Source organism: Micromesistius poutassou (assembly GCF_964030765.1).
Source record: "Micromesistius poutassou genome assembly, chromosome: 13".
Lineage (NCBI taxonomy): Eukaryota > Metazoa > Chordata > Actinopteri > Gadiformes > Gadidae > Micromesistius > Micromesistius poutassou.
Window position 1 is genome coordinate 422,054 of NC_140283.1, and position 25,409 is coordinate 447,462.

The window sequence follows — 25,409 nt, forward strand, 5'->3', positions numbered from 1 at the left end:
TCAAATCTAGACTTCACCAGAAAGCTGCATGGTAAGTAGCCTGGCATACCAAATCTAACTAAACTATTATAAGGATGTTAAATATATTAAAAATAAACATGCACATAAAAAACTATGCATAATATCTGTCTTGATGGCATCCATCCATCAGAAATAATGCTGTTAGTTTGGTATATTGTTTGATAACAATAACTGCACTTAAACACAAGCCTACCTGCTGTTCGGCATGAGCATTTAAAAAAAAAATGTTTTTGATAGTACTGAATGTTTGTATTCTTCTGATAATTTTACTTAGAACATTGAATCTAGTATAAAAGGCTACATTGTGTTTGTTTTACTGATGAGAGGAAATAAAAACAATGAGATAGCCGTTAACTCTGCCTAAATGCATTTACTTGGTCTCATTCATAAAGTATTTAACATGTGTATTATGTTTTCAATAACACATACAAACAACTAAGTTGTGATTTATGTCTTTGAAATGGCTGGTTTAACATCATATATGAGGTGATGCGGAAATGGCAGTAAAAATGGTCAGGAATGTTCATTTATTCACAAATTCGTTCTTCTCATGATTTATTGATATGGCCTAGGCCTGGGCGATATGGCTGAACAACATATCACAATATAACTTGATCATATTGATCGATAACTATTGATCATTTGAATGACCTAAAAAGACTAGGAATTACCATGCTGCATTTAAACACTTGTGTTTAACACTTAATACAACCTTCCACTGTTCTTCATTGATAAATACTCCAATGTCGACACAACAATGAAAAACACTCAAATCTTGTAAATAAGTATGGAACCGTGTTTGTGTAACAAACCAAGCTGCTAGATTTGGTGGTCCAGTCTCTTATCAATATATATTGAACATGCTTTATATTGATATTGATCTAAAGTCTATCACGATACGATCATTTATTGATTTATTGCCCAGGTCTAATATGGCCTATTGTGAATTTGGTTGCGATGGTTTGTAATAAAAAAAAATGGGACCCCAGAGAAACACTGCTCTATATCATAAGCATGCACCTGCTGTTATGATGGCTTTGAGGGTATGTGTTTTCACATATGGCTTTCTTCTGTGGTTTTGCTCTCTCTTTGCTACTAAATACTGTCACCAGCTTTAACATCCAATATGAGTCATAATCGTCATGATGGTAAGGTTCGTTGTTCACAGTATAATTCACTGTTGGTCCCGTCTGTCCCCAGCTGGCCCGTCGCTATGGTAACGTCTACAGCCTGCTGTTTGGCAGCAAGAAGGTGGTGGTTCTGAACGGCTATGAGGTCCTGAAGGAAGCCCTGGTCACCAAAGCTGCAGATTTCTCCGCAAGACCCGATGACTTCATGATCAGAGATATAGTTCAGCGAAAAGGTGCAGAACAAATGGAGAGTAGACGGAGATGGTTTGGGTTTGTAAGCACATGTCTGCTCCTCATGGTCCAATGGGGGTCTGTCCAATCCAGCAGTATATGGATGACCCACAACGACACTATTGTAGTCTAAAAAACCCTTTCTGTGTATACTACACTGCACTACACTTGCCATGCTATGCTACATAATGCTAAGCTGCACTGCACTCCATTAAGCTACACTTCACTACCTCACATTACACTGAGCTTTGCTAGACTTTTCAACCTCGTACTAAATGACGATATACTGCACTTTTGCGGTGCTATGCTACATTTGGCTACGCTACATGACGTGCCGGTGCTGGTGCTAGTGGACGCGCTGGGCGTGGTGCTGGCGACCAACAACCCCCAGTGGAGGGCTCACCGGCGCTTTGGGCTCAGCACCCTCAGGAACTTCGGTCTGGGGAAGAAGTCCATGGAGGAGCGCATCCTGCAGGAGGTCCAGTGGGTGGAGGAGATCCTGGAGGAGGGCGTCGGTAGGAGGATGTTAATAATAATAATAATAATAATAATAATAATAATAATAATAATAATGATAATAATTGGAAAAAAAAATATGCAGAAGAGCAATGCATTGCTCTGTTTTTCTGAATTAACGAGTTATCTCACCATTTAGAAGCTGTTTTCAGAGAAGCAAGCTGTCCCATCTGTTGTGTTAATCCAGTTCTATTTAGGTTTATGTTTGTAATATAAACACAAGTTTAGTAATATTGATGGTAGTGTTATTACTTCAGACTCTGGGGTTGTGCAGACAGGACACCGTTATGATTACATTGTGGTGTTTCTCCAGGATAAGTTGAACCCATATGGCTACATGTAAGTAAGATGATGCATCTGAAATGCATTCTCTACTGTTACATGAGGTCAAGTGAACAGTTTGATTACATAATCTGACATGTTAACTAATTCCTTAGAGAGCTGATATCGACCCGTACTTGAAATCCCTTTGGAGGGTTCAGCAGCAGTGACCCAACTCCATGCAGGGCAGAGCTTCTTGCACGCTACTGAGGAATCTCATTCATTCAGAAAAAAAGGGCAGAATTTATTTTTACATAAAAACTTTTCTCAGTATCCTGAGATAAGCATGTTGTTAATTCAGAAAGACGAGCAGGATTTTATTTCTCAAGTGAAAGCATTACACTTCCATACAAATACTACTTCTTTCCATTCAGGACACACACCTCGCCTAGAGCACGATATTGTCTGTCGAGAGCAAAACCTGTCACACATCCGTGATGACTCTGAAGAACTGGATTCTTGAGATTAGTTTTTTGCTATTGTAGGCTACTTTTAGTTTGATATTGTATGCCTTTTATATTTTATACATTTTATACTTTATACTTTGTACTTTATACTTGACGCTTTTGCAGGGAGTGGTGCAGGGGGAGGGATGCTTGTGGTTTTGTTTACCAGGGCTTCTGCTAACGTGCATCCACGAAACACTCCACCATCAGAAATTCTTCCATTACAACCAACATCCACATACAGAAACCTGTAATTGCTGTCGACCAGTGCCATCAGGACAATGGAGAAGTTGTGCTTGTAATTGTAGTATGTGGAACCAGGCCTTGGTGGGGGGCGAATGTTTGTGTTTCCCATCCAGAGCACCCACACAATTTGGGAAGTTTCACTGAGACATAAATACATTCCTAAAGTAACCCTAATCCTGACTACTAACCCTTACCTTAACCCCTAACCCTAACCTCTATTCCTAAAGTAACCCTAATCCTGACTCCTCCTAACCCTCACTTCTAACTCATAACCCTAAACCTAACCCTTATTTCCAAAGTTTTTTTTTTTTTTTTTATATATATGCATTCTCTATGATGTAAAGTGTCTTTGAGTGACCTCCAAAAAGAGACTGATCTATCCAGCACACATCTAGGTGGACATGCCCACCTGTGATGTCATAACAGATTTTCAAAATGGCTTGTAACGGCTAATCACACCACACCTGGGGCTGTGGTGCTTAGTTGATTAAGCCCGGTTAGAACTAACGCCAACTTCCACTTGAGGCTAAAGCCATTCCATCAACCCAATTGAGCCGCACCTTGCTCAGGTTAGCTCAAACCAGGCTAACGTTTTCGTGGATTATGCTCGCTCACAAGATATGTTACCAGCCCAGAACCGTGAATGTCGAATCATGGATCAAATGTCCAAAAAGGACCGAGCGGGATCTTTTCCAGCAGCGAACAGAAGCTGCTTGTGGAGGTCTATGGAGTACAAGCATATAATAACTCAAAAAGGGAACACCGTAACCATTACTAAAAATAATTTAAAAAAAATCCCCGATCTGTTGTATGCATAAGTAGTATTAAGCGTAACATATTTTAATTCAATATTGACCATGACTTGCACCCGGTCGTCTGGGGTTCAATCCCCACGAAATTATTAATTTAGGAAGGATTACTGGCGAAATCAAATAACTTTTCATGCCATTTATTTTCCATTTCTTTGAAGAGATAGGCCTAGTAAATACAGCCAGAAAAAATATTCTGAATTTACTAACAATAGTATTTATTTCAACAGAAGTGGTCTCGGCTGCCTGCCGAGAAACTCACCTGAACTCACCTGACAATTTCCCATGCAGCAGTGTCTTTGTCATTGGGAAAAAGACTTCAGTAACATTAATATTAACATGGGGGCCTAGGGAAATTGTAAATTGTTTGGCCTACTTTCTCTGACATAAGGGAATTACAAAAATAAGCCAACGCCAAGAATTCTACAACATAGTCAGGACGCAAACTCAGGTTGCCCACATCACAGCGCCAGTGCTAGACCACTCACCCAACTGCCTGTTCCCGATTGCGGTAGAATATCGTGGAAAGTATCCACGATAACAATAGATAGCAATTAATTTAATTATTTTATTTGCATAATTTAATCTTAAACCATTATATAAACAGCCTATAAATATAGGCTGTTTGTACTGAATATATGTACATTTATGACAAAATCGTGAGGACTAGGCTTGGCGGAACCTTGTGATGGTAGGTTAGTTTGGTCAGATAAATTGCCATAGTCACTCAGCGGAGATTCCCTTAAGTCACGTTAATGGAACCGAACTCTAACTGAAAGTAGCGAGGCTAAGCGAAATAAGCCCGTCTTTGCCTTTAGCTTGGTTGATGTAATGGGACCTTTAACCATAACTCCTAACCATAATCCCTGACTCCTAACCCTAACCTTAACCATAACCCCTAATTCCTAACTCCTAACACTAACCCCTAACTCCTAACCCTAACCCTGAAGTCTGATCTGTTAGCCTCCACCTCGTCTGTAAAGATCCACGTCCAGCTTCACAGAGATACAAGGTGGATCTCTGCAGAGCTGCTTAGATTAATACTTTAGCCCAAATGTTCATGAAACCACCAGCTGATCCAGAAACCCAATCTACCCAGTGATAAAACCCTTCAAACGCACTGCTGGAGGTCACGCTGCTCTGCTTCCACCATGGGGAATTAATGTTACCCTCGTGTCTGGCTGAACATAAAACACTTAATAACCTGTTGACGTCTGCTTTCTATGTTCTGTGCTGATGTTGTTTCCAAGGGAACGATCATTGTCCCCAACATGGCGTCCGTGTTGTCTGACGAGGGCCAGTGGAAGTTCCCTCATGAGTTCAACCCAGAGAACTTCCTGGATGACCGGGGAGAGTTTGTGAAGCCGGAGGCCTTTGTACCGTTCTCCATGGGTGGGTGGACCAATCAGGGCGCAGGATATACAGCTAAGCGTGTCACTGTATTGACCGCCAGACCAGATTCACAACGCTCAGCAGATCTGCAATGCCTGTCAAGCCAACAGCAGATTGGATCAGCCTTAACCAGATTCTTCAAAAGCCCTCAACACATTTCATTCTTTATCTTTCACTGAAGTAATGTACACTGATCAACTATTTCAATGGCAGTATCGATGCTCATCTCTTCCACAACGGCACTGCCCGCTATCATTTTCATCTTCTGCTGCCGTTGGCTGATTGGCCGACGGTATATTGTACACACAGAACCAGAAAAGAAATGGCCACAGGTAGGCTGGATCCGAGGGCTGTTGTTCCCTGGGTTGTTGCACTGTTCTCCTGTGTCCAGGTCCTCGCGTGTGCCTGGGGGAGGGCCTGGCTCGCATGGAGCTGTTCCTGGTGCTGGTGAGTCTGCTCAGGAGGTTCCAGTTCATCTGGCCCAAGAACTCTGGAGAACCAGACCTGGGGCCTGTGTTCGGACTCACCATGAGCCCCCAACCCTTCAACCTGGAGGTCCGCCTGAGAGGGAGAGAGATTCCTGAGGACCTGTGAGTCCTTTTATTTGATGGAAGAACAAAAACAGCTATTTTGGTCAGATAATGGTTGGGTTGGCTATTCATTTTGAAGGTTTAAAACAGAACATTGTATTTCAAAGGCCTGGGGTAGGTGGAAAGCCAAACACGTTAAATAAGTTAAGATAGTTCAGAGAATATCTTGTGTGAAGTGTGGTTTGAGCTTGTGTGTGTTTGTGTATATAAATGTGCATGTGATGTATCATGTACTACGTGATGAAGGGGTGATGATGAGTCAGGGGACCCTGAGGGGGCGAGGGCCCAAGACAGGCCCCTGTGATTTAAATACCATCTACTCCCCGTTTCCATTAAAGTATACAAATTAAATCATGCAAGATATTATTTTATCTACTGTGGTTTCTGCACCCGTCGTTTCCTGATTCTCATTGTTTTTGTTTCATGTATGAAGTTTTTGTGCCTCTTATGCTGTTCCAGTTTTAGATTTCTATATTACTATGATTTATATATATTATATATATGTATTTGGTGTCACATAGATCAAAACTTGTAAATTCTTATAATGGAACCGAGTTCACATCTGTTCAGATGACTCGTTTTCTATATCATGGTTATACATGCAAACCACTGATGATATCCTTACATTGTTGGGAAATATGGAAACATATATTTTCGATATAGTTTTCCATGTTTTTATTTATTTCATTCATTTTTTTATACTTCAGGACTACATTTCACAACCACACAAGGAAAAATAGTCAACCATGAAAGTGAACTTGGTGGGGGAATGATTCTCTTTCATGACTGCTTATTGCACGATTAATAATTGATGAAGTCTATGATTGACTTTCTGGTGAGTTCAAATCCCACATTTGACTGAAAAAACAACTTTCCCAGATGGGCTCCTGTTCATGGTTAATCCCCTGGAGACCCTAAAGACTTGATGTGATGGGGATGAAAGCAGTCAGCAGTCAGCCAGTCAGTCTTCAAAGTCTTCGTTGTTGCCTCGGTTAAAAGTGTTAAACAATGTAATAACTTCATACAATAATAAACCATAGGCCATTTATAGCTGAAGTCATGGAAAATATTCCTGGCTATGTTTGGTTAGGTCTTTTTTGTAAAATGACCATAATGTGTTGTGCTAATGCAGTGGATATATTTAAGTCAGATTCTTATCACATGTTGATCTACATTACATTCACACATGATTATGTTACCTATGTACTATGATCAATGCAAGCCATGTGTTTCCTAAACAGACCAGACCAGATACTGCAGTGAGATACCAAAGCAATGAAGTTCATTGTGTCATAGTAATAGTAGTAATAGTAGTTACTAGTAATAGTAAATCCTAGACTGAGTGTATTTACATACACAATTTGTATTATTAAATCATTAAAACATTTATATGTAGTCTCCTTGGTTGTCAAATTAGAAGCCACCTTGTCAAGAAGAGACATAATAAGCCATGCTTTGTGTTCAACCCCCCCTTCTCATGCCGTAGGCAGCTGGCCAGCCACTGACATCTTTCTTAAGTGTTCAGCAGCTCCCATATCTATATCTGTTTGGTCAACCAAGGTGAGCACATACACACTGGGCGTTTAGGGCGTTATGTTGATCAGGAGTTCCAGTTCTACACGTCCCGATGGTTAGAGGAGCTTTCTCTTTAACTGTTGGAACACAGCATGAGCAGCCTGGGGCTACGCGCCACTGCACCTGCTAACCCACTCAGATGTTTCATTTGTTTGTTGGCAATATGCGAGAAAACTACAGAGACACGGCAGTTTGTATGTGCTTAAGTGTGTTGGATAGAACAAAGATACAGCTGGGGAAGCTGCTCAACACCCGTTTGGAATATAATGGAGGTCAACAGATCAACTGCCAATTGTCAGAAGGCACCGACACCGCGAGACGGGGCGACCTGAACAGAAATGATCTGGATTAAGACAATGTCACAAACTAACCTGGGGTCTTTAAAGAAACCCGCCAAACTCTTTAAGGAGTAAATTCCAACCACAAGGACAGTGATGGCTGAAATTTATTTAATCTGAAACCATTTTCAGCCAATCAGAAAACAGCCCTAGCTCATGTCCCCCAGCTTGCCCCAGCCCCCAGCTGTTCATACAGTTTAAGGGGCTTTAACTACTACCATGTCAGTGTAAGGCATGTCTGATTGTCTAACAAACCACTTACATTACACTCTTGCATTCAGTCACGCTTTATTTCAATTTCTAATCTCTACTAGAGTTGTTTCACAAAGCCGAGGTAAAGGGGACATCTTAAGAGGGAAAACAAGTCAAACAATAAATAACTTTATTCACACTGACACAAATTCCAGCGGGAGAACCACCGTGTAGGTGGTGGGAGGAGGTGGGGCCGGGATCATGTGACTGTGGGGTCACTGGGTCAGCGGGTGGTGTTACGGTACGTAGGGTGGGGGTGGCCGGGGTCATGTGACTGTGGGGTCACTGGGTCAGTGCCAGCAGGATGTCCTTCACCAGCATGGTGCCGATCACCATCTTCTCGCAGTTGACGGTCAGCTGGGACGGCCCGCCCTCTTTGGTCGCCACGGTGACTAGCACCAGGCTGCCGCTGGTCACGGTACGCCCAGCGAACCTGTGCACGGGAGGACCAGGAGGAGGAGGAGGAGGAGCAGGAGAACTGAAGGTCAGAGTGCAGAGGTCAAAGTAGCCAAGAGGTCAGAGGTGAAGTTAAGGCCAATGTCAGAATGGAAAGTCAGAAAGTGCAGGAGAACAGATCAGGGTGTTAGGGTCTGTGCTTCAGAGTATTATGGTCTGTACTTCAGGGTGTTGTTACATCAAGAAATGCCTGAAAACACAGGACTCCTAAATGTGCATACATGATACAGCTGCATTGTCCTTACAATTGTTATTTTCAATGTAAGGAAAACTGACTGAATACTTAAAGGCGCTATGACGTGCCACCAGGTGTGCTGTGATTGGCCGTTACAAGCCGTTTTGGAAATCTTCCCCTTATGACATCACAGGTGGGCGTGTCCACCTAGATGTGTGACGGATAGATGATAGTGGACACGCCCACTTTCTGCCCCTTATGATGTCATAAGGGGCAGATTTCTAAAACGGCTTGTAACGGCCAATCACAACACACCTGGTGGCATGTCATGGCACCTTTAAAATATACAAAAAAACTTGTATACTTTCCCCACAAAATACTATAAATAAAGTAACTAAGGCCATCACATAGAATGAACATAACATTGTTTAGGCCATTGTCATCGTTACTCAAATAAGAGTGTAATATAGGGTATTCTCAACATCACGACGAAGGCTATGGAGCCACTACAATACACTCCCAGGCCAAATGTCCTGGCTTGATCCCCAATGTCTGCTCTGTCGGCATCCTAGAAGCAAGACAGCCTGCCTTAGTTTCCAGTGTCCCTCCACTGGTACTGGACGGTCCTAGTCTGACGGACAGCGTGAAGCCCCTCACCTGCACTCCTTATCCGAGCCACACGGCACCCTGCTGAGGTTGGCCGCGGCTGACACCCTCTGGACGATGGCGTGCTCATTCTGACACTTCTCTGGCAGCTGCACCTTCTCCGTTATCTCGTTCATGCCCATCAGCTGACCTACAAGAGGGGACGTGTTAGGAGGACAGAACCAAGAGCTCTGGCAGCCGTCCTGCCCACAGGAAACCAACCCCCAGCGGTAGATTCCCCAGAAGGGGTTGCTCTTGTCGGCCTCGTGTTGAGCCTGGACGGTGTCCAGAGAATCACACGGCCCTTATCCACCTAAAGGGAGGCCGTCAGCTTTGGCTGTTTCTAATCAGCTTTAAGAGAGTTCTGCTTCATTCACATGTGAAATAATCTGGGCCTACTACATACATAGAGAAATGAAGATCTTAATTTAAGATATAACTCCAGTAATGTCATTCTCCTGAGGACATATACGTGGTCCAGCTTGTCGGCAGAAACAGAGTGCATCACCTATCTGGTCATTGAGTAACGCAATTTTCCCCCTTAATTAAAAAACAGCCAACTGCAAAATTAAGGACTATACTGAATTCTATATAACACAAATATAGAATACCTTACAGCTTTATGCTCTTACATATATATATACTGTATATATATTTATTTATTTATTTATTTATAATATATATATAATATTAGACCTTATAACATTTTATACTGAAGCTGGATGTAATGTTGGCCTTGGATGTACAGGTGTTTCCCATCTGACCTGAAAGAGGTGGACTCATACATCGCCCCATAATACATGAAGAGGTTTTTATATTGTGCAAATGTGATAATAAAAATAATAACTAGAAAATGCAGGTGAGTGCTGTAATGCAAATTGAGGTTGAAAATATGTTTTAATAAAGCCACGTAGTTTAAAGGTGCCATGACATACCACCAGGTGTGAGTGTGATTAGCCGTTACAAGCCGTTTTGGAAATCAGTCCCTTATGACATCACAGGTGGGCGTGTCCACCTAGATATGTGACGGATAGATGAGCAACGTTTGCTGCAGTCCACTGGGTAGGCTGGTGGACTGATCTATCCAGCACACATCTAGGTGGACACGCCCACTTTCTGCCCCTCATGATGTCATAAGGGGCAGATTTCCAACACGGCTTGTAACGGCTAATCACACCACACCAGTAGTGTGATTAGTGATCAAAAGTCTAAATGGCGTAAACGATGTAAACATGCACACCATTTCATAAATGTAAAGTGGTTGGAAACGAATAAAAGTGAAGAGTAAAACAAATAGCTAAAGTGATAAAGTTTGAATACATTTGAGATAAAATCTAAAATAGCTGAGCTAAGCTGATGAAGTTTGAAATGGTTGAATCAAGTGCGTATGTATGTGTGTGTGTGTGTCATCACTGGACAAGTGTGTTATTGACGCTATTTTTTCACATCTAGTTAATTGAGATAAGCTCACAAAATGATGAGCTCAACTGTTCTCAACTGGACTCTATGGAGTGTTAGCTTTCATATGACATATTGTTTGTGTAGAAAGCATGACGTGAAAAATATTGTTTTTAAGCACGTTAGCATTTAGCTTCTCCCGGAAGTACACCGGATATGTAGCACCTAGCCTCTAGCCATATAAACGGGGGTCCCCACAGACAAACGTCCAATATATAACAATCATATTTCCAATCGATTAATCATTTAAGCGCCAGTAAAACAAGAAATACTCTAACTTAACTTAATATTGTGTTTCTAGGTTAAATATTGACATTGTTAGGCTCCGCGACACCCAATATGGTTCGCTTTTGTGATAGCTACCTTTGTCTTAAGCGGGTTGAATTCTCACGCTCAACGTAAGTCAATGAGATCAACTGAAAATATACAATGTGGGCGTGAAATGAAAACTGTTGATTCTGAAAAAAGTTTCAATGATATCGAAAATCGGTGTATATTTGATATATTTTAGATGTATTTGAAGATCAAAGTATGTTGATTTCTTAGATGTTGGAACAAAGTTTAACGGTTAAAAATTTAAGTCTTAAGTATTTGTAGTGTCAGAATGGTCGGAGACCACTTACACCACTTCCATTATAAAAATAATATTTTAAAAATGTTTTAAAAAGTTTAAAATATCAAAAAAAAATTGAATGGTAACACACGATTCCAAGCTAATATGTAAGGGATAATGTACAGAACGCCAGTCATTATGGTGAAAATAAGCCCCGGCGGGGCGAACCGGACACCAACGCGAAGCGGAGGTGTCTGGCTTTGTCCTGAAGGGGCTTATTTTCCATAATGACCGGCGACGTTCTATACATTATCCCGCTTATTATACGGCTACTTGCCAAAACGAAAAAATAACTTCCCACGGTGTGTCTTTTCACAATTTATTAGTTATTACCAGCATTCGTAGTGTTGATCAGCAGAGTAGTCAGAATAGTCTGCCAAAGACGTTGACGTCGCTTAGCAACTGAATACGCTGGGGTTGATAAGTTACCGGACTACTTGCGGAGTGATACGAAAGACGTGAATCAGAGGCAAAAAAATCACTTTCCTTGACAGCGGTCATTATATGCTTTATATGCAACGGTCATTATCAAAAAATAATTCACGACGGAAGTTGGGAAGGCCCATGCAAGTGAACGGAGCATTCCACAGCATTGAGAAGAGCCGTGTAATAAGAAAATTAAAAAACTGGAATGGAGTATCTAGGTGAAAATTTTGGAAGTAAAATTTGTAAGGTTAGAAAGAAAAGAAAGAAAGAAAGAATAAAGCCTAAGAATATCGATAGTTGAACACTGTTCATAACAATCCATCATTGTTTGCATTTCTATAGCACTTTTCAAGGTTCTCAAAGCGTTTTACGTAGTGGGTATGCGTATGTGTGTGTGTATGTGTATGTGTGTGTGTGTGTGTGTGTGTGTGTGTGTGTGTGTGTGTGTGTGTGTGTGCAGGTGCGTAGCGGATGCGGGGGACGTGTCCTTTCAGTATCTGTGCTCTCTGTCCCCTGCACTTTTTACAACCGTTCAATTCGTTACGTCGTAATCAGGGCTCTCAAGTCTCACGCACTGGCCGTGAGACACCAGCATTTCAACCCATTCACACGCCCACACGCCACACTTTGTATTTCTCACACAGAGAAATGACCAGGATAGTGCCCACCAAGTTGCGCCGCTAACAGTGGAACAGGTAGGAATCAAATGGATTCGCCGTACGTAGGGTAACCAGACCTCCTCTTTTCCCCGGACATGCCCTCTTTTTGAGACCTAAAATTGTGTCCGGGCGGAATTTCAAAATCGCCCGGGATTTTATTAAAGGCTCAAACATGTTCACATAGAATTTGCGTTGCGTTTCTCTGGGTCGTTATGGTCCACGCAGAGTTTATAGAATACTAAAGATACTTTATTCTACTTTGTTTAAGAATGCTTGATTCTGATTGGCTGGGAGGAGGGCATTAACCCGGCTGGTTGCCCGCTGACTTGTCGGTTGTACTTGCTGCTGACTGAGCACAGCGTCAAAATAGTAGATCAATACGCCACTTGTATTTTTTTTCTATCACATAAATTTCAAATATGAATTGTAAAAATAAATTGTAAAAATAAACCTTGTTTAAAAAAGTTTCTAAAATGTGTCGGAAATCTATCGGAGGGTCAGTCGATACATAGTTTCGCAAGCGAGATACAATGTAGCAACTACGTTATTAAACTAGTGATCAGATGCAGCCTTGTGTGGTTTCTATGGAAACTAATTAGCTACAGCTGAGCTAACGTTATTCACCGTAGTTCTAAAGGAGACTACTTTTTGAGGGAGATGAACTCAAACAGAGTATACATTTAATAAGCACGCAATACGAATAAGAAAAAGCATAATTATTAAAGTATTTGAATTGTTTTATTATGTTTGCAAGCAAGAAGTAGAATAAACGGGATAATCACCTCAAGGCAGGGCAGTAAACAGTTTGATATGCCCAGCTCGTGGAAGGTTACCGCCCTCGACTTCGTCTCAGGTGGTAAGCCGTCCACGAGCCGGACATATAAAACTGTTTATTGCCCTGCCTTGAGATGATTATCCCTTACATGTTACACAGGCTCTGTATTCTGCAGACCACTCTAGAACTTGTTCGTCATTGTTGTGTCTGCCTGGCTGTGTGCGTGCATGCTATTCGTAGGCTGAATCGCAATCACATCAAGACAAATCTGATTGGCCAATACACTTTGAAGATTAAAAAAATGACTGAAAAATACATGTATTTTTTCAGGAAATTGTTTTTAACTTAAACTTAAATTGTCAAGAGATACATTAATGACATTGCACTTCCAAAAAGTTAGCATTGGCAAAATCGGTTGTCATTTTTATTTTGAGGCAGCAGGGGGTGTTGTTGGCTGCTGAATGTAACTAGTAAGTAACTACTTTTAAAATCAGTAATCAGTAAAGTAACGTAAAGTTAGTTTTTAAAGGAGTAATCAGTAATCTGATCACTTTTTCAAGGTAACTGTGGCAACACTGAATGTAATATAGCTCTATCAGTAGAGCCTGCAGAATATGATACTTGTTTTCAGTGTTATGTCACTTTTTGTTTTCATGCCAATAAATGATGTGGCTTATTACCCAGTTACCTTGTCACTTCCATGCCGATTTGTGTGCTATTGACTTAAAATAACTGCTAATAGAAACAATGTTTTACTGAACTTTCTATGTTCAGTGTTGTCACTTGTGTCTATTTACCCTGCAGATGCCTGAGGGTCATTCTGTGTCAACTCAACCAGAGTTTGGCAGCTAAAATCTTTGATTTGATCATTTTACTTGAGTCTGTGCCGTACGGTAGCTGTTTGCGGTTATTTGGTTATTCAGCCACTAAGGAGAGGCGCAATTGGATGCGAGGATGATAAATCACTCAATAGAAGTCGGCTTACTCCTGAACAATCTGATGGCTACGCCCCTGTGTGTGTGTGTGTGTGGTGGGGGGTATGACTCTTCCTTCCAATTACGTCTCATATCTCATAGCTATGAGTCCATGAGCATAACACCTAAACCTAACTGCTCCCAAAAGCTGGCTGTCGTCGTGCATGGCTGACTCTGCCGTCGGTGTGAATGCGTGTATGGATGTTAGGCAACATTGTAAAGCGCCTTGAGTGGCAACTGCTTATAAAAAAGCACTATATAAATGCAGTCCATTTACCATGATGTGTTAGCTGTTTTATTCTCAAGGTAATTCTTGAAAAGGAACCCACAGAACTCCGGGGAGTTGTAACGCACAGGGGCCCTCATCAGTTAGGTTCAGTCACACAGGGGCCCTCATCAGTTAGGTTCAGTCACACAGGGGCCCTCATCAGTTAGGTTCAGTCACACAGGGGCCCTCATCAGTTCTAAGCAGCGCTTCTATCTTACAACCAACATATGAACCTTAAAGGACCTCACTGGTCGGGGTGATCACTGTAACCGTCTCTTGGCTTCACTAAAACATCCGTTACCAAAATACTTTGTCAATAAAACGTCCTTGTATCGATTCTGCTGAAGAGCGTGACCATTTAGCGTTAACCTGCCAGCCACTAATGGAAGCGATGGCAACAAACTATTACATATTTTGGAATCAATGTTCAGTACAGAGACAACATAACAAACAAACATAATGTCCATTCACAAAAAACAAATTGCTATATTTCTATTGTTAACATTTATGGCGTGTTCACAGTAAATGCTTTTAAGCAGAATTGGCACAACAGTAATTCATTAATCAACAGTAAAACAGTAAAGTAATTTTGCCAAATGATATTGGTAATGGATGTTTTATTTAAACCAGGTTTATGGTTTGATCACACAGATTAAAGATATAGAGATGTGAAGGATCTCACTCAACAGATGAGGTTGTGTAGTAGCATGGGGTCTGTTGTCTGATGGAGGATTGTTGTCTTCCCCTCCAATTCCCGAGAAAATCTATCTGATGCAGAAATCGGTTTATTCACGTTTTTTCTCGTTTTCACTTCCTTCTACTGAAGTTCCTAATAAGGTAGAACGTAACATGAGCCCTCTAACGTGCCATCAGATGAGTCTGCTACCACTACTGCTGCAGCTAATGTTGTGGGGCCAACTTAATCGCGCCCAGCACTTTCTCAAAATAACTTTATGAGCGTGTAATGTTACCGTACGTGATGGATCATTGTAGCAGATCGTAGTAAGCGAGATCGTTATTGAAATATCATATAAATGAAATAGGTCTCTGCTTGATTAATGTTTCCCCAGAAGTAAACAACATATTTCTCTTGGTTTGAACATTATTGAAACCTTTCGGATAATGTCAGTACACAATTCAACCAAATATATAGGTTTAGTTGTTTTTAGATATTCTAATGAGGAATGTTCCATATTATCGCTTCAAACTCCAATCTGAAGTGCAAACATGGTCAGTAGCTGGTGGTGAAGAACAATAAACAACTGCAGATCCAGCATTCTGTATCGTCCTACTAGTTTGTCTCTTTCAGACCCGGTCTGTACGGGGTTCAGACCCGGTCTGTATGGGGTAGGGGTACGTGGGTGGGACGTGGTGGGCAAGGTGGGGGTGGGGGGGCAGGCGGGGCTGTGTCAGCTTAAAGCTTCAAAGGGAGGAGGACTACTTTATGTAAGGTGGGTTTGAAGTGTAAACAAACACTAAAATAAGAGGAGGGTCAAAGTTCATGGCACCAATTTAGAAACATGCAATAACCAAACTTGTTACTTTATTTTCTGATTTAGTGTTTGATTACTCTTTAAAGGCAGGTTGTGGCAACAGACGGCTGGAACAGTGATGCCAACAACAAAGCCCACTTACCTAGATTCTTTAAGAGCATCTCTATCGGGAAACCATGGGAACCACAGGAGAGAAATGTGCAAATTACATGTTTTTGGTTTTGATTTGAAGACGAAAGTTCGGAACGAGCCAAGAATCTTACCAACCAATTTCAAATAGAAAAACAACTTGAAATACTGAATTTAACCTTCTGGGAAATGATACCAACCGATCTGAACTGGAGAGTTATAAAAGGGTTTGGGTTGGCAAGACGACCTCCAGCTGAATAAAGCACGGTACTGGTAGTGTGCTGCTCTTACCTTGCTCTTTCTTGAACTCGTTCTCTGTCATGAAGGTAGGGGTCATCAACTCTCCGACCGGAGGTTGGATGGACACAAAGAACTTCCTGCTGTGAGTGCTTCAGACAGACACAACACAATCATAGATCATGCATCCCATTACATTACATTGTATCAGATCAGAAGTATTGATGTCATATCCAATTTGGAATTAAAAGTAAATGGAATGAAACTAAATATAAGTAGTCCTAACCTATTGAAGGTAAGCTTGATGTGAGAAAGACGCCAACTACATCACTTTCTACTAAACCAGGGGTTTTCAAACTTTGTGTGTGTGTGGACCACTATTTGTAATCAAGAATTTTCACAGACCACCTCAATATACACGTAATAAAATATGTCTTCACACAGTCCTACCTGAATTACCTGCACCTCTTAATATGCCTACTAGCATTAAAAATAACTGGTCATAGCATCATTAACTGCACACAACGGCTGCCACATATTTTATTTATTTATTTACTCAAGCGCCCGAGGCCATAATCAGGTTCCTTTGAACAACAGCCCAATTTCCATAGCAATTGAGTATTAAATCTATACAGTAATAACTTTTACTGTACAGATTTTCCTGGTAGATTTCCTGGGTAGTTTCCTGGTAAAATTAATGTAAAATAAAACCATGATTATTTAATATTTTATTTTGCTTTCCACGGACCACCTGCAGTACCGTCACGGACCACTGGTGGTCCGCGGACCACACTTTGGGAATGACTGTACTAAACAATACAACATGTTAAAACAACTAAACGCTTTAACTTTAAAACAACTTTTAAAAAAGGCTTTAAATAACTTTTTAAATACGAGCAAATGACCGACACAGAGAGAGAAAGTACTTCTGTTCAGCGTCCTCAAACAAAGTGAACTGAAACATCCCCGCAAATATAGCTTTAAGCTTTTCTACTATAAGGTTTTAGTTCCTGACCAAGAGCCTTGTTTTTTAAAGGCACATTTAGATGATCTAATTTCATTAAGACCACCTGCATCACAATGAGCAGATCTGTTCCAGATGCCTCGGACACCAGCCTTCCGAGTTGCAAGTGGGGAAATCTCCCAGCTTTCTTGCGGCATTTCTCTGAGGCACGCCCCCTTTTGGACGGTCCCCCTCGGAATTAGAGTGAAATAGAGAGTAGAGCGAGCGATGTGAGGCAACTTGACAACAAAAATGGCTGCGCCCATAAAGACATTTATTTTCTTTGTCTTTGTACCATGTTGGTCATATTATGTTGATTTTAAATGCTCTTACACACTTGATTACAATGCTACTTTATTCAGGTCACCAATTTATGCATTGCACGGTCTTGCTGTGTGTGCAATACAATGTAAAGTTGTGTTGTTTGTTTTTCGAGCTGGTTTGCTAAAGAGGATAATGTAGCTAACAATGACTAGCCAATGACATGACACGATCACAAAGACGAACGGGAACGCTATAAATACTACAAGACAGGAACGTCACAAGTGCAATTCGGAAGGCTGGTGTCCGAGGCATCTGGAACACACCATGAGTATGGAATGGACCCCTTTAACAGGAGGACACAGCTCATAACATTAATCAAGGGCCTGTTGGATTTAGGTATGGTGGTGCATATTCATGGACCATGCTGCTGCTATGAAAGACATGAATAACACCTACCAAATGTCACAAAAACGTCCTGTCAGGACCAGGGCCTGTGATAAGGGTCCATTGTTTACCAGTAGAATCACTCTTACCAGAGCTGCAGGTTGGCTGCCTGGGTGGAGTCACAGAAGTCTACGCCCATCACCACCGTAGCACTTTCCCCTGCTGGCAGCACCTCTGTCAGCACAGAAGAAGAGGCTTCAACACAACCACTGGCACTTTAGGTCGCATGCAGTTTTTGCAGACAAACCTCACTCTGTTAGGGTTACTTTTGGTATTCTGTACCGTGAAAGCTCTGTCCTGTTTTTGGTTCTTTTGGTTGTGCAGCAGCACAGCAACAACTACTGATAGACATGTAGTAGTTCCTCCCCTATGGAGTTGGATAATAATGTCAATCAAGCCATTTGGTCCTCATCATTTAAAGAGGCAAGAAAATAAACACCCTGTGAACCAGGGCCCTCCCCTAGCACCTCCCCCAGGGCCCTCCCCTAGCACCTCCCCCAGGGCAGCACCCCTAGCACCTCCCCCAGGGCCCTCCCCTAGCACCTCCCCCAGGGCAGCACCCCTAGCACCTCCCCCAGGGCAGCACCCCTAGCACCTCCCCCAGGGCAGCACCCCTAGCACCTCCCCCAGGGCAGCACCCCTAGCACCTCCCCCAGGGCCCTCCCCTAGCACCTCCCCCAGGGCCCTCCCCTAGCACCTCCCCCAGGGCCCTCCCCTAGCACCTCCCCCAGGGCAGCACCCCTAGCACCTCCCCCAGGGCAGCACCCCTAGTGGCGCCCGGGTACCACCGCCCGGGTACCACCGCCCGGGTACCACCGCCCGGGTACCACCGCCCGGGTACCACCGCCCGGCCCGCTCTGAACTGACCGATCTCGGGGAACTCCTTGACCCGCATGCCGGACTGCAGCTTGGCCTCCTCCAGGCGCAGGCTCTTGGCCTCGGCGGCGGCGCTGTTGGTGAACTGGATCTGCACGGCCACCATGTGAGGGTCGGGGAGGAAGGGCTGCCGGCTGAAGCAGTACTCCACCCCCAGACCCTCCCCCGTGATGCGGTGCAGCAGCTCGTAGCTCTTCAGCGAGCCGGACGGAGAGATCGTCTGGAGGAGGGGGGAGGGGAGGGAGGGTGGAAAAGACCTCATTGTTACTTATTATTATATATAGAAGTTGTGTGTGTTCAAATCGGCTCACTTGTGGCCTAATAATGAACACTTGGTAGTACACTATTTCGGGTCACAGTATAGGGGGAAATCTGACACGGATACCTCTCTGCGTATATATATCTATATGGATATCTATATGTGTATTGGTGGTAGTTTTACATCAAACAAGTATTTTACATTGACATTTTTCAGGGTGTTTTGGGGGACGCCCTGCACTAGACTGTGCTCCCCAGTGTTAGTGTTCTCAGGACACATGGAACGAGCTGCGTCCCATGATTCATTGAAAAGAGAGAGGACTCGGACGTCTAAGCCCCCTAGGGAAGGAACGATATCCTCCTCAGTAACATGGGGCTCCCTTTAGAGATTGACAAGAGAGGGAAGGTGGGTCTTCTGGTCGAGGGATATCCACTACATTTACAAAGGTTTAGTGAGAGGCCAGAAAGAGGGAGGGACTTAGACCCATAGACGATATCCATGTCTGTTACATGTGTAGTTTATTGTTTTGTAGAATGCGTCATCGAAAAGCTCCAAAAATATTTCCCTTGCTGTTATATTTCTCATCTCAGTCTTCTCACTCCGGGGACTGACTGACTGACTGACTGGCTGACTGACTGACTGACTGGCTGACTGACTGACTGACTGACTGCTGACTGCTGACTGACTGACTGACTGACTGACTGACTGACTGACTGACTGCTGACTGACTGACTGACTGCTGACTGACTGACTGACTGACTGACTGACTGACTGACTCCTGACTGACTGACTGACTGCTGACTGACTGACTGACTGACTGACTGACTGACTGACTCCTGACTGACTGACTGACTGCTGACTGACTGACTGACTGACTGACTGACTGACTGACTGACTCCTGACTGACTGCTGACTGACTGACTGACTGACTCCTGACTGACTGACTCCTGACTGACTGACTGACTGCTGACTGACTCCTGACTGACTGACTGACTCCTGACTGACTGACTGACTGACTGACTGACTGACTGCTGACTGACTGACTGACTGACTGACTGACTGACTGCTGACTGACTGACTGACTGACTGCTGACTGCTGACTGACTGAGTGACTGACTGACTGACTGACTGACTGACTGACTGACTGCTGACTGACTGACTGACTGACTGACTGACTGACTGACTGACTGACTGCTGACTGACTGAGTGACTCCTGACTGACTGACTGACTGACTGACTGACTGACTGACTGACTGACTGACTGACTGCTGACTGACTGACTGACTGACTGACTGACTGACTGACTGACTGCTGACTGACTGACTGACTGACTGACTGCTGACTGACTGACTGACTGACTGACTGACTGCTGACTGACTGACTGACTGACTGACTGACTGACTGACTGCTGACTGACTGCTGACTGACTGACTGACTGACTGACTGACTGACTGCTGACTGACTGACTGCTGACTGACTGACTGACTGACTGACTGACTGCTGACTGACAGCTCCCATGTGGAATGGGAGCTGGTGAATCCCTTTGTTGGGACTGCAGACGGCGGCCCTGGTCTGTATGAGCCATGAGGAGCAGTGTGGGGGTCTTACGGCAGGAGACAGCACGGTGTCGGTCAGAGAGAGCCCCTCCAGGTCCGTCACCAGGCTGCTGGACAGGAAGTTACCCACGGGTGTCACCTGGGGGGAGGGGGTGGGCTCGACTAGTGGGGGAGAGCGTGGGCAGGGGAGAGAGGGGGAGAGGGGGACAGAGAGGTGAGGTACATTGTTTAGTTAACATGCTGCAGTGGTAACCAGAGGCTATCTGGTCCGTCTAGTTTACACATGATGTTTATACATGATGTGTGTTATGTATGCAGTGGATAAGTGCATTGTTACGAGCTGCTCTAGGGCACCTGTTCAGTGTAACATTGTTCTCTCCCCAGTACATGAGAGTTAACTGGATAACCACGTCTCCACCTGCGTTCTTGCGTCACTCTATTACTATAATATAAACTATATGTTATCCTTATATTATCCTATGAACATAATAATATGAGATTTAAAAAAAACGATGAAAATCAGTTTATGTTTAAGTTTATGGACCAACAGCTAGAATAGCAAATATTCCCTTGTGACCAACCTTAACATAGGTTGGTCACAAGTCATCTAATCTGTGTGTCATCTGCATGGTTACAGCACATTTCTTTACCAATCCGTTTACCTTGCTCAAATCAATACTCCCTTCTGCACGGTGAGAATCAGCACCCACACACACACACACACACACACACACACACACACACACACACACACACACACACACACACACACACACACACACACACACCAGACAGCGCTGACTGGAACATGTGACTTACAGTCGTCAAAGTCCAGGAGAGACATTTCCTTCGTCTCCTTCTTGCCCTCTTTCTTCACTGGTTTAGTGGGGGCTTTGGGCGGAGTTATCTGTGTGGACCAATCAAATGACATTCACAAGAAACATGAATGAACCCATGTTATTAGACTGTACCATACCTGCCCTATCTGCATGTCTGTTTGAATCAAAGAAAACCGATCCACCCTAAACTCAATCCACTCAGTCTGGAGACAAAGAAAAGAAAAATCGAAATCTGAAGAAGGAAGAAGGGATGAAGTGATGACTGCAGTACATATATATATATATATCAAATATATCAGCTGTACAGCTATATCTGTTCAATAAAGTATCATGACATTTCTAAAATGAATGAAATGCTTCTTAAGTCTTGAATCTATGATGTGTATTAAAGACCTCGTTATTCGTCATCCTCTGACCTTCTTTTTCTTTTTGACCTCAGCCTCGGACTCAGAATCCTCGGACTCTGATTGGCTGCTGTCTGACGGGCTGTCCTCGTCGTCCTCAGACTCGGACTCGGACACGTTCCTCGCCGGAGCTTTGCTAACTTTCCTCTTCCTCACTTCTTCTTCACTGCTTTGCTCACTTGGGGATGAAGAGACGAGACTCAGTAATGATGACACATGCACTTTACAATGGCAGTAAACAAGGTGGGTAAGACAGGGGGGCTGCAGAGTGTTCAACTAGTATGACTACAACTATTGTTAAAAGCAATTAAGAAATGATGCATTTTGACCCCAATTGACCTCAAGCAGGGAATCTTCTAAATTCTAAATTTGTCACAAAGAAAGCAACCTAGTGCCTTCTGTGAAATGACCCAATCTAAACGGTATGATGGATTGTATGAGGGTGCTGAAAAGAGTTCTAGATGTCAGCTCTGGACATCTAAAGCTGACATTATCAGTAGATCTTAGATGTTCAGTTACCAATTCCAGATTTGCTGCGCACCACCAACAACATTCTCATCTCTGTGTCAATGCAGGCTTTTATAGTGGATCTGTTACGCTCCGCTAACAGGAGCAGCACAGGCGTCTGTCTGGGGCTCCCTTTAAAGATTGATCACCAAAAGAACTGCCAACGGTGTGGACATACTTATTTGATGTATTTCTCTACTATGTTGCTCTTCAATCAGTTTAATGGGCTCATTTTGACTTTACTTTCTTGTGTTTTTATAGAAGATTCCCCGCTCTTGAGCGTGAATGTCAACTATGTGTACTATGTGTGTGTATGTGTGTGTGTGTGTGTGCATGTGTGCATGGGCCGGCATTAGCTCAGGAGGTAGAGTGGGTTGACTGGTAACCGCAAGGTTGCTGGTTCGATCCCCGGCTCCTCCTAGCTGAGTGTCGTGGTGTCCCTGAGCGAGACGCCTCACCCTAATTGCTCCTGACGCGCTGGCTGTCGCCCTGCGTGGTTGACTCCGCCGTCGGTGTGTGAATGGGTGCATGAATGAATGAGTGAATGTCAGTCAACACTGTAACGCGCTTTGGTGCATGGTAAATGAGGACCATTTACTGTGTGTGTGTGTGTGTGTGTGTGTGTGTGTGTGTGTGTGTGTGTGTGTGTGTGTGTGTGTGTGTGTGTGTGTGTGTGTGTGTGTGTGTGTGTGTGTGTGTGTGTGTGTGTGTGTGTGTGTGTGTGTGTGTGTGTGTGTGTGTGTGTGTGTGTCAGACCCTCGCTCTCAGGACCAGAACACGTCTCAAGTCACAGACTACCTTTCACTTTCCTGCACCGGTTTGATGGGCTCCTTCTTCTGGGTCTTTCTCTTCTTGGCGTCCTCCTCCTCGTCTGAGTCAGAGCGCTCCTCGCTCTCCTCGCTCTCCTCGCTCCCCGAGCCGCTCTGCTCGCTGCCGCTGGCAGAGCTGCTGGCCGAGTCCGACTCTGCAGAGTAAAAAGAGCAGGACGTTTCAAGATGGCTGCCGGCTTTAAGGCCCCCCTCCAGAGTAGCCCAGTCTGCCGTGATTGGTCAGCATGCCCACTCTGTTGGGATTGGTCCAACGCTTTGTGGCAAAATCCCATCCCCGAGAAGTTATAAACACTGCAGGTAGCCAGGAGGCGGGACTTCTGCACTTGAGCGCAGTCTGAAGTCACACTTACTGTAGCAGATTTAGAGCACAAACAAGCTGTCTCACACACTTACTGAGGGCCGTTCTCAGTGGGCGCAAATACTCCTCCTGGACTTTTTCTAGTTTAGCATACGTAAAACATGTATACATACGTCAGATAACAGTCTAAGCAAAGGGAAAAGTCGAAAAAGAATATTGTTTGAGATCCACCAAAAGGCTGGTGCTTTGTTCAGGTCAAGGTTCATCGTCTGCAGCAGTCAGTAAGTGATCTCCAGGCTATCCCTTCTAAACAAACAGACAATCCAGACTGAGGTACGCATAACATGTTGAGTTACCGCTGTCCGCAGACTCTGTCGGCCCCGACTCGCCCTCGGAGTCGGAGTAGAACGGCTTCTCTACCTTCTTCTCCTTCCTCTTCTCCCGGCTGCTGCACTTGGTCCACTCAGGCACCTAGCAACACCACAACAAACCACCACCACAACCACGACAACCACAGGCGTCACCAATCATTGGAGCTCGGTTGAACAAACCCTCTCGGACCAAAGCAAAGGTTGAAGGGAAGGAGTAAACATCAGCACGGCCATGAACGCCTCTGCCTGGCGGGATGATGCAGCCAAGTAAAGCCAGCCATTCCAATCTAGAGTCATCTCCAAATCAGGATACTGCCCGTATCCGTAGACTAAAGGTCCATTAAAGAGTAACATTGCAGCGACTGCTTTGCTTTGTTTGCTGCCATCTCCAGGTTATATTGTACCATCCATTGACAATCTGTATAAATGAACAGAGCTAAATGACTAAAATTATAATTGAAAAGTTATAATTATGTCTCCTAACCCTATGTGGATGGAAACATTGATATTTATTTAGTGATATTTACTCTTAGCTAAGAGTTGTTATTTTTCATAGATTTGAACAATACAGAAAACATGAATCTGGTGTATTTTTTCACTCTTTTTACCTTGAGATGCATTGGAAGTTACAGACAGCAGCAAATTCACAAATGTAGCTTAGTGTGCGGTTACTCTTTAATGCCTGCGTTATTATTACCCCTCCTGCCCCTTAGGTTTCTAAACTAGATGCTAGCACCAGGAAATACCTTCATGACCAGTTGCAGAAATGTTTTGGAATTGATTTGTTCAAAACATGGAGCAGTTCCATTAGGCAAAGTGATCTCTTTTGAGAACGATTATGTATGCTTATAAATATTATACATGCCATTCGGTAGAACCAAACGTCTTATTTGTACTTGTGGTTCCTTACAGTACAACAAGTCTTTAAGTTCTAAGCATTGGTGGCAAATCTTAAAAGTGTTGTTGTTATTAAATTAATCGAATTGTCCTTGTTCTGTCTGAGACTAGCGGTATGCTAATAATTAGTATAGTTAGGCCAATAATGCTAGTTAGTGTGTGTCTAATCCCCTCCCATTTAAAAAGCTTTCTGGTGGTAAAATGGTTCTGAAAAGAGTCACTTCAGTAATGGTTGAGACTGCAGAGAGGGGAGGTAAGCGTGTCGGTGGCTTAGGTTGGGCTAAGCAGAGTACAGCGACTATACAAGGTGTGAAATCAAAGGACACTTGGGTTCTGGCGCTATGTGGACGGAGGCTCAGAGAGAAGGGCGTTAGATGATACACTGACTGACTCACACTTGTTAATTTTGTGACTCTTTCGAGCAGCGTAATAACCTGGCAGACGTGGAAAAAGAAAACAAAAGGGTTGTAATAGAGAGGAGATTTCAAAGAAAAAATAAGGAGGGACATCTTGTTGAAAGCATAAGCAGAGAAAGAGGCACTGTCTGACTAGGTTGTGACGTGAGAGGGGAGACATGGGAGAACAGTAAAGGACATTGCAGACACCTTTCCTGCCAACCCCTCTAAGGCGACCATTACCATCGATGTAAACCGCTCAAATATAATGAGCACAACGCTGACAACTAA

At 43.5% G+C, this 25,409-nt stretch overlaps 2 protein-coding genes across 7 annotated transcripts in view; one reads left to right on the forward strand and one right to left on the reverse strand.

The window, feature by feature from the left end:
• Positions 1-1,052: 1,052 nt before the first annotated feature.
• Positions 1,053-6,050, forward strand: LOC311357750 (uncharacterized protein; the record flags this gene model as incomplete). Its single annotated transcript, XM_084477789.1, has 5 exons — positions 1,053-1,064; positions 1,222-1,384; positions 1,733-1,893; positions 4,971-5,112; positions 5,504-6,050. The coding sequence occupies 5 exons, from the start codon at positions 1,053-1,055 to the stop codon at positions 5,704-5,706; spliced, it is 681 nt and encodes a 226-aa protein (XP_084333915.1). The 3' UTR covers positions 5,707-6,050.
• Positions 6,051-8,149: 2,099 nt separating this feature from the next.
• ap3b2 (adaptor related protein complex 3 subunit beta 2) overlaps positions 8,150-25,409 on the reverse strand; it is a gene marked incomplete at both ends in the record, with an annotated part of 52,739 nt that continues 35,479 nt past the window's right edge. For 3 of the 6 annotated variants that reach the window (XM_084477700.1, XM_084477698.1, XM_084477697.1), the window contains 11 exons: positions 8,150-8,345; positions 9,156-9,294; positions 16,230-16,327; positions 17,976-18,060; positions 18,754-18,982; positions 20,630-20,739; positions 21,397-21,484; positions 21,833-21,998; positions 23,126-23,291; positions 23,812-23,926; positions 25,119-25,157. In XM_084477700.1, the coding sequence (XP_084333826.1) occupies positions 8,150-8,345; positions 9,156-9,294; positions 16,230-16,327; positions 17,976-18,060; positions 18,754-18,982; positions 20,630-20,739; positions 21,397-21,484; positions 21,833-21,998; positions 23,126-23,291; positions 23,812-23,926; positions 25,119-25,157 (1,431 nt within the window). The remainder of the gene's footprint in view (positions 8,346-9,155; positions 9,295-16,229; positions 16,328-17,975; positions 18,061-18,753; positions 18,983-20,629; positions 20,740-21,396; positions 21,485-21,832; positions 21,999-23,125; positions 23,292-23,811; positions 23,927-25,118; positions 25,158-25,409) is intronic. The other 3 variants (XM_084477701.1, XM_084477699.1, XM_084477702.1) reach the window with 2 other exon arrangements.